This window comes from Lactuca serriola, chromosome 8 (assembly GCF_051521515.1).
Source record: "Lactuca serriola cultivar US96UC23 chromosome 8, Lser_US96UC23_V15, whole genome shotgun sequence".
In the NCBI taxonomy this organism is placed as follows: Eukaryota; Viridiplantae; Streptophyta; class Magnoliopsida; order Asterales; family Asteraceae; genus Lactuca; species Lactuca serriola.
The window spans coordinates 269,455,430-269,465,148 of NC_136415.1; the positions used below are offsets into that span (position 1 = coordinate 269,455,430).

General features: G+C 35.9%; 1 protein-coding gene across 1 annotated transcript; it reads right to left on the reverse strand.

The window, feature by feature from the left end:
- Positions 1-3,363: 3,363 nt before the first annotated feature.
- LOC145065598 (cation-chloride cotransporter 1-like) lies at positions 3,364-9,324 on the reverse strand. The gene is made up of 11 exons (XM_079012629.1): positions 8,992-9,324; positions 7,999-8,148; positions 7,585-7,663; positions 7,331-7,431; positions 7,129-7,243; positions 6,920-7,020; positions 6,779-6,840; positions 6,460-6,687; positions 6,228-6,342; positions 4,882-5,639; positions 3,364-4,600 (listed from the first exon to the last, which is right to left on the reverse strand). Exons 1-11 carry the CDS (start codon positions 9,147-9,149, stop codon positions 3,543-3,545), a joined length of 2,925 nt encoding a protein of 974 aa, XP_078868755.1. The 5' UTR covers positions 9,150-9,324; the 3' UTR covers positions 3,364-3,542.
- Positions 9,325-9,719: the final 395 nt, after the last annotated feature.

The window sequence follows — 9,719 nt, forward strand, 5'->3', positions numbered from 1 at the left end:
GCCCAATAACAAAAACCCTAACTAATTAACCCATTAAGGCCTTGTAACTCATGCATGGAAGGAAACTAGCAATCAAGGTTACATTTTTATGCTTCTAGATGCTCTAAAATGTCTAAAAGGACAGGTTATATGGACTAGAGTAATCCATACTCATAATACCAAGCTTATGGGATCAAAAGAACACAATTTCATGGATAAACAAGATCTAATCAATCCTTCATCAAGTTTAGGGCTTTCTACCTTCAAATAGTGTCAAATGATGTTGCTAAACTGGATCCAAAGAGTTCCACTTCTCAAAGATGACCTTCTCTTCTTTCTCCATCTTCAAAATCACCAAAGCACACTTAATGGCTCACAAATGCTCTCAAATGGATTAGGGTTTGCAAAGTGGTTGAAATGGGATGGTGGTTGATGAAAGGAAGAAGATATGGGAGTTAAGGATTTTTAAACAGGGTCCAATCCCAAAATATTAGGGTTTGGGACTTATGCACGTACGCCCAGCGTACTCAAGTTTTGCCCAAAATTACAAAAAAGCCACTATGGGCCAATTTGCAAGTAAATAACATCCAAGGGATAAAATACAATAAATTCTCATACTTAGGGTTTAAAATGGTAATACATCAATATCGAGATGTTACACCAACAAATTTTTGAAGGACTATGTAACAGAATTTAGGAGAATCGACATATAACTTCATCATATATTCAAGACTGGTCGAAATCCTCATTCTCCAAACATTGCCTTGGAAGGGATTAAAGCAATGCCCTTTGGTATGACAAATAATCATGAGCTCATATACATATACATCCCAAAAGGATCATCCGAGAATAAATTCTTCATGGCAAGGAAAAAGCATATGGTTCACACCAGAGTGCTTGAAAAGTTCATCAGCCGATTTGTTTAATCCTTAGCCTCCTAGGAAGTGAAACAATAATTTTTTTTAAAAGTGATTATGTGGTGGATAGAAGTTTTTTCATGACTCCTCAAGGCTCAGATGTTTGTCTTTGATGATAAGAATATGAGTTGAAAATTAGCTAAGATCATTTAGGGGGTATTAATAGTACATGAAAGTGACTAAGTTATCCGAACTGATGAGGTATCTGAGGTTGTCAAGTTATTCGACCAAGTCTCCATCCGATAAAAGTGTGCATCCAATGAAGAAGTCTATTTGAGGAAGTTGGTCATCCGATCTTAATACTTGCATTTTTAGAGATTATCACACTCCTTCAGTCGTCCATTCTAAGCTTTGAAGGGGGGGGGGATGTTGGGTGCAAATTTCTTCATTGAAGATGACTAGGGATGTCAAAATGTCCTGTGGGACCCCGTTCTCATGGTGGCCTCGTCCCTTTTGGAGGAATTTTATTTTTAAAAAATCGGGGGCGAGGGCAAGGTTAACCCCCGTTTTAATTTTGGGGGCGAGGGTAGGTAATCTTGTCCTGAAACCCATATGGGTAGGGGACGCACTCCCTGTCTCATTTACCCTCGTTGACATCCCTAAAGATGATAAAGAGAAGGCTTGGAAGACTATTATGACATATGGTGAATTTTCTTATGTTTTGAAGGGTGTACCTGAGAGATGTGATTATTGAAAGTTGTGAGTTGAGTTATTTATTTAGATTTAGATGTAGATCCTACTTTATGTAACTCTTCACTATGACCGTATATAACTTGTAACACTGAAACCATCATGTCGATTTTATTGTTCTTAAATTGGCTATTACCCTGCATAAACTAAAACAATTTTTTTGAGAATTTGTTTTGTATCTGTTAGGAATTTATTTCCTCAGAAGAATTATTGACATAAAAGTCCTTAAGTTTGTCAAGTATTGTCGGTTTTATCCGCATGAAGATTTTTTGTTTGTTAATGTCCTTAACGTTTCCAAAGTTTTTCATTTTTGGCATTTTTACCTGTAATAGCAGGTTTTCAGGTTACCATGAAATATAATTTGCAAAAAAAAAAAAAAAAAAAAAAAAAAAAAAAAAAAAGAAGAAGAAGAAGAAGAACCTTAAGTTTACAAATTTGTTACAAAAATACCCTATCTATACTAGATTCTTTTTACTTCTAGACCATATTGTTGAATTCGGGATCTTAATGACGGCATTTAATATGTTGTTAAGGATTCTCGAATTCATATTAATGAACAGTAAGTGACATTACTTCCTATAATTAAAATGACAATAGAATAAAATCTCTCCTAGTGAGAGGTGAGGCTAATAACATTCAAGGTGGGTCACATGATCCATCTAAAGGTTCAATTTTATTTACAATTTATATGGTAATTATTTTAGGACCTACCTTGAAAATTTTAGGACCTACCTTTGAAATAGTACCACGTCGACACAACAAGAAAATAATTTTCAATATAACTTCTTATATAAAGTAAGTCATTTCGACTTTATTAGTCATTAGTGTTAAGCAAAAAATTGTGTACAACCAAGGTAACATCTGTTTACGAACATTGAGTCAATTTGTCTACTAGCAGTATCGAGCCCACGTTTAAGTTGAAAATTTTATATATTTAAAAAATCAATTTTTTTATTAATATAACCTCTAACCTCTCGGTTCATTGGCTTTTCACTAAATTGAACGATTTCTTCTTATTTAATTGAAACCGATTTAAGTTTTGAATTGATGACCTGATTGGTAAAAGGGTAAATATGAAAAATTTTGAAAACTTAAGGACACAACGAGCATAAAATCATTACATTGATAAAACTTGACAAACTAAAGGACTTTTATGTCAATAACCCTCCTTAAAATATCAAACTTACAAAAAAATTTAAATTTTAAAATTTAATTTATTGAATATTTAGTCCGTGCAAGGGGTGTTTCAATTTAACATGTGCAAATGGAGTTGTGTTTCGATTTAACATGTCAAATGGAGTTAACGAAGAATTTCACAAGGGTAACAACTAACAAGGGAGTTAGGGTGTTGAGGTGTACACGAGAACGGGGAAACATGGTATTTTGGGGGCCCATTGATATTAACAAATTGCACTCTTCTTGGCCCATATTTGCAGCAAAGTATTTGATCAAAAACACATAGCCCATTTGCAAGCTTGAATCAGCTGTGGGGTAAGATTAAACCATCGTAAATGCAGTAGAAGTAAAAACTAAAAAGGTTAAACCTTAAACTAGAATCATGTCATCCAAAATATGTTATTTGAAAGAAAGATCCATGTTTAAGAAATATATCTTAAAAAAGCACTCAGGATATGATAGATTTGTGAATATCAACACAGATACCATACATATCCAGTTATCAACACACAAAGACGTCTTCCATGAGTTTTTAGATGTATCTGCCTCTAGGGTTTGTACCATTCATTTCTAGGAATTAAAGGGGCTCTTAAAAGAATACTTACAAAATAAAGAAGCTCGGTTTCAATAGAACAACAAAACTGTATACCGATGCAAAGAATGAATCGAACGTTTAATCTACAAATCATTACGATGCAAAAAACGAGACATCTTGGGACTCTATATAAAAAAAAGTATATAATAATAATAATAGGATGGGATGGGATGGGATGAGATGAACTACGTGAACAAAGTGACAACATCTTTACGATACCCTCGAACAATCAAAAGCCTTGGAATATTCTCCACCAACAGATCCATATACTCCATATAAAAATAGGAGGGGTGGTTGACAGGTGGCGGGGGAAGGCTGACCAGCACCACAGCCGCCATCCTCGAATACTTCATAATTGTGGAGTTGAGTTTCAAAGTGGTGTACAAGAACTTCTCCACTTGTTGTTCATTGACCACCATAAACTGTTGTTTCTCTTCCTCCTTAATCTGCGCTAAGTAGTCTTTAATCCGGGCTTGTGCAGCCACAAAGGCCTCCACGGAGTCGTCCTGCGCGTGATCATCGCCGTGGTCCCACGTCTTCATGGAAACAACAATGACCTCGGCTTGCATACGAAGATCGTAAAGAAACTTTCTGACATCGGCTTTCAGCTCTTCAGCATCGGAATCCTCTTCGGCGATACAAAAGACTTGAATTTTACAGCTTTCAAACATTTCCTTGGTGAGAAGGAGCTGAGATAAAAGAAGCATAAGACCACCGTCTCTAACAATCCAATACAAGTCGATGGTCCCATACTGTCTCTGATACTCGTTGGGCCATTCGTCAAGCCCTTTCACGATCACAACCGCTTTGTTGGCGACAATGCAGTCGTTAATGATGCCAACAAAAGTGGAGGGTATTTCGGTCAAATTCTCGCGGCGCCATATCTCCGGGTAACGTAAGACGACGATGTTGGGTTTGAGATTTCCGAGGCCCATGGTTTGGACGATGCCTCGGAAGCCGTCGGACATGCTGGGGGCCACCACGATTTCTGCAACGCCTTCGCAGCGTTTGTATTCGATGTATGTCGCCAGGTTTTTGCAAGCGGTTTTTGCGTCTTCTGCACACTCGTGGTAGTCCCCGTCTAGGATGTCCACGAATATGGACATTCCTCTCCCCTTTTTTTTCATGCAGTTGGCGAAATCCGCCAGTTTTGGATGACATGGCACGTTTTCTGGTAGTTTTCCCCATGGTCTGCAGAAGATCAGTGGGATTGGGTACCAGTTCTTTGGATGAACGTTGCTTGCTGCAAAAAACAAAACATGGACTCGTTACTTTTTTCCACTTTCTACAACTCACTTACATCCCAGTTTGGTCTGTTTTAAACTATGATTTACCTCTTTATATAAAAAAAAATACAATTACAAAATTTTCCTTCATTGGGACAATACTTATTAGGATACCAAGTTATGTGTGTAGTTTGTAAATATAAGCACATAAAAAGTTGATGGTATTTTCATTGTGATACCAATAATAAGTATATAAAAACTATTATATTTGGTCCTAACAAAAAGAAAAGAAACTGACCTCCCAAAGATCGAAGACTGCGAAGAGCTAGTTGAAAATAAGCACTCTTGAAACCATCTCCCCAGTCGCCAGCTTTTCCCTTGATGCTGACATAATAGTATATGAGGCTAGCAAGCGCAAGGGACACGACAGTGAAGGACCAAGAAATCAAAAACATGATAACAATACAAAGAGACGCTCCAAGAAGAGAGAGACTCCAATGATGAAACTTCCAGCGAGGACGCCAGCTAGGCGCATCCAAGAGATCGAGAAGAAAACAGGACAAGTTAACACCCGCATAACACAGGAGATAAAACATAGTAATGGTCGGGGAGATAAGATCAAGATTCCCAATGACAACACATGCGATGCAGAGAAAAGCGGTGAAGAAGGTGGCAATATGAGGCTCGCTGCCTTCTGCGACCTTGAAGTAATTAAGAACAGGTAGAATGTCATCATTGGCTATGGCTGCAAGGAGGCGTGGGGCACCAGTGAGGCTCTGTAAAGCAGCACCCAGAGTGGAAAGGATGATTCCGATGTATATGATTGATGAAGAAGGCCATGCGATTGTGGCTGTTAGTAATCTGTCTGTGAAGAGTTTTTCTCTTGTGGCTACAGATCCCAAAAGGAACACAGAAATGAAGTAGAGAGCTGTGGTTGTTAGTGTCGCTGCTAATGTTCCGATTGGAATCGAACGTTGCGTGTCTTTTAATGAGGCTGACCGGTTTGAACCAGCCATGATTCCCGTTACTGCAGGAAAGAACAGACCTACCAATGCACTGACAAACAAATCCACAAATTATTCTTTCTTTTGCTTTTGCCCTTCGTTTTCATTTCATTATCATCATTTACACTCGCTATATTACAAATTTGATTCCCATGCGCAAGTTTGGTCCATTTTTTAATGACTTACCAATATCCTCCTTTGTTGCGGATTTGGTCCCTCTGCTTTACTCAAAATCCATGTTTGGTCTTTTTTAAGATTTGCATTTCGCTTAAGGACGACTTCAAATTTTGGATCAAACTTGTGATTTTGAGTAAAGCACAGGGACCATATCTGTAACTTAGACTTATTTTAAACGAAAATAATGCTATTTTTATAGACTCTTTTGGGTTTAATAAACTTTTAGTATTATTTTTGTAAATAATAGTCTGTTAACTATAAACTTATAACGAAATAATTAAAGATTAAAGTTAAAATTATATATTTATCTTTATCTATTACATGAAAATTCATGCCAACGAAACATGGTCATGTAATGTAAATATGTAATTACTCATTTCCATCAAACCAAATCTTTAATATGGAATATAACAAGTATCAAGTATCAAATATTAGAATAAAAGGCATTGCTTCCAAAACTTACTTGAAGTGCCAGTGTATTTCTCCAGCAGGATCAGGTATTCCAGCATTGTTTGTTGTTTGATAACTAGAACTCCAATTGTCTCTGAAAGATTTCAAACTTAAGCCCGTGACTCCAACTATTTAAAAGGATAGTAAAAAAAATATGGTCAGTTAACATGTCATACTCATACATACTAAGAAAAGAAGATAGAAAAAATGATTCATAATTCATAATTCATAATCTTTAATCATACCTGCTGGATGATCCTCCCTTGCTGCAAATATCCCAATGAATATACAGAGGAGGGAAAACAGAACAGGTATAAGAAAGGCTGGTGCAACCTTGTTAATCATTTTAACACCTCCAAAAACTATAAATACTAAAACAATAGTAACAATAATCCCATAGACTTGTAGATCATGTAAACTTGGAGTTGTTATAGGTTCCGCTACTGCTGTCCCATTTACTTGTGTAATAGTCTCTGAAACACAATCACTCAGTCACGCTTGTTATACCTTACAAAAAACTTAAAAACCAATATTTATTATATATATTTATATTTATATTTATACCTCTAAAAAGTCCAGCCTTTGGCACAGCATTCAAAAAGGTCTCCACTGCTCCCAAGACATACCTACCAATATTTTGTTATTACAATTTACAAACAAACAGTTGAGATTTTAAAAGTATAAATTTATAATACACACACTCACATAGATCCAGCAACCGCATTCCCTAAAAAGAAACATAGTCCTATGCTGACTCCGACTTCAGGACCCAAAGCACGACCAATGAGATAGTATGGTCCCCCACCCTAAAAATTAATTAAACAAAACAGAGTATTTATTGTTCATTTGTTTGTAAATTGTAATCATTACATTAGGGTTTAGGGTTGAGAAGAAAAGTAATATAAGTTTTCCACCTTCATTGCACCATTTGTTGCGATTGCACTCAATGATACTGCAGTCAAGAAAGTACATAAGCCACATAAGGCGACTACTGCTAGGGACCCACCTATGCCTGCCATGCCAACAATCCTGCATTTTTAAATTCTAGGTATTGTAAGCAAATCCTTTTCAATAAATATCATATTCATGGGATGATAATTAAGATTTAAGACATACCAGGAAAACCTGATGTAGTAGATAATTCCCAATATGTTCTGCAAGCATGGGATAAAGACTCCCATCATTGTTCCTGATTTCACAACACTGCTACTCTGTATCTGGAAGTCAAAATATTGTCAAAAACTAATCACTATTATATTCATAATGCATGCTAATTGCTAAGCTGAGAGTTCCATTATTTTACAACAGTACAAGGGTAAAACGGTCATTTACTGAAATATAATTAGGTATGTTTAATAAAGTTCAAGTACCAGAGGATGCTGTGCAGGATTAGAGCCATCATCACGACCTCTAGGACTTGAAGGTACAGGCATCGGCTCCCCTGTCATACTGAAATATAGAAAACTCATGACATATTGACATCACATCACTTTTGTAACTTACAACTACAAATGATAATACAGAGATTACTAAACTAAAACACCAACACCAATATTACTCAAAAAGAGAGAATAGAAGAGCTTTGAAAGAAGAAAGAGTGAAAGACACAACATAAGAATCATTTTTCAAACAATTTATGAATGGTTTATTGGTGACAACAAAACAATTACTACTTCTTTTAGATTTCAATATTAACCTGTCCTAAATTAGGGATAAAAAGGCTTGTTGTTCAGATAATCCATAGATATAAAGTTTTAAGGAAAAAAGGAAGAAGCAATATTTACCTTTTGAGACCAAGAATGTTAACAAGAGAATCAAAACCAAATAATTCCAATTTAGACTCTTTGTGTTCACCATTGACTCCTCGATCATCTGATATTGACTCTTCTTTTGCAACTGCACCTGAATTTGGCTGAAAGCTTGTTTTTACTTTGCTGGCACAAGTAAATCAGTTTTCAGACATGAGCTCAAAATTTTGATATCCTTGTATTTTATACAAAATATAATTCTGCTTCATGATCAACTACATTTCTGATGCAGAGTAACACACTGAGCATAAACAAATGCCCATATCTAAGTTTCAACATAATGATGTGATGAACCCATGTGGTGTTCATTAGTACATGCTTTAAGTAAACCTTGTTAAAATCCGTTACAGTATAATGGCAATCCTATACTACTCCTTCAGCACCAAAAGAGGAGCTACACAGTGACTTAGGAAATCATATGGGTTATGTTTTATCTAAATTGTTGTCAATCTAAGGTTTAAACTACTTAAGGAAAAAAAATCATAACCATAATGAACTTTATAGCATGTATAACAAACTCATAGACATTGTTTTAGAAGCACTAACCATATCAAGTTTGTAAATCAAAAGAATACAAACCACCATTTTCAACTTCATTACAAGGAATATACAAGGAACACTTTAGACCTAATTCCTTCCTACCAACATCGCCTATTACAGCATTACAAATTACAAATAAAATAGTTGCGTAACAACTGGTTTAGGGCAACATCAAAATTATCCACCTAAATCGGCACATTTCGCAAAATATCAAAGCAGAAGTGCGGCAGTAGCTACTAATAATACACATTTGTTGTTACAGAACTTCAATTTGGTGTTTTTCTTCCATTATCTAGCCTACTCATTTTGATCATTCCAAGAACTATTTGTCTATTTGATTGATAATAAAAAGTAAAGCAATTAACTGATCTTTAAAAGAAAAGGGGAAAAGGCGAAGAGGGTAAGAAGATAAAAAGGAAACTAACTAACTTTAAGGGATTCGACGAAGATCCGTGATCGAAGGAGGACATCTCGAGCACGACGGGATCATTATCATGCGCAACGACGGGGCCGTATTTACGACCCACTCGTGGCGCCGACGATGGTAATTCGTTGTCGTCGGAGCTCTCAATCTCTTCATTCCTCATTTAGCCTCGCCGATCTATGAGTATCCTTCAGAAACCGATATTTGTATCTATATACTTGGGGAGATCCAATCTATTGCGAGAGAGAGAAAAGGCGCAGACTCCGTGTGTATATCTATTTGGAGAGAGAAACAGAGTGGACGGGTTGCTAGTTTTTGAATCGAGTAAGAAAACAGGAAAATTCTCTTCTTTCCATATACTATTCTACTATATAAATTGTAGGTCAATTTTCTGCTTTCTGATTGTTTACTAAATCTAGAAAACAAATATTTAGGACCTGAAATCTATCATCAGCTCATAAGAGAAAGAAAAAGATACGACTAGTTATATTTAAGGACAGCCTTTATTGATTTTAAACTAGTAAATATGTGCTTGCTTGCTTTGTAACCGGCATATTTTATTTATTTATGGGAAGTGATTTGTACATAATAGTTTTTTGCCATACACAACAATTCATGCATTATATAGTTGTATAATACAACATTTTAAAACATCAATTGTTGTGTATGGAGAAAATTGTTGTGTACGGATCAGCTCCTTTTATTTATTGGTGCATCGTTTATTTTTGTTAGC

Coding starts and splice junctions, on each gene's coding strand:
- LOC145065598 (XM_079012629.1), bottom strand. CDS start 9,149: ATGAGGAATGAAGAGATTGAGAGCTCCGACGACAACGAATTACCATCG. Junction 7,021..7,128: donor CAACAAATGGTGCAATGAAG/GTGGAAAACTTA, acceptor ATTAATTTTTAG/GGTGGGGGACCATACTATCT. Junction 5,640..6,227: donor GAAATACACTGGCACTTCAA/GTAAGTTTTGGA, acceptor TTTGTTTGTCAG/TGCATTGGTAGGTCTGTTCT.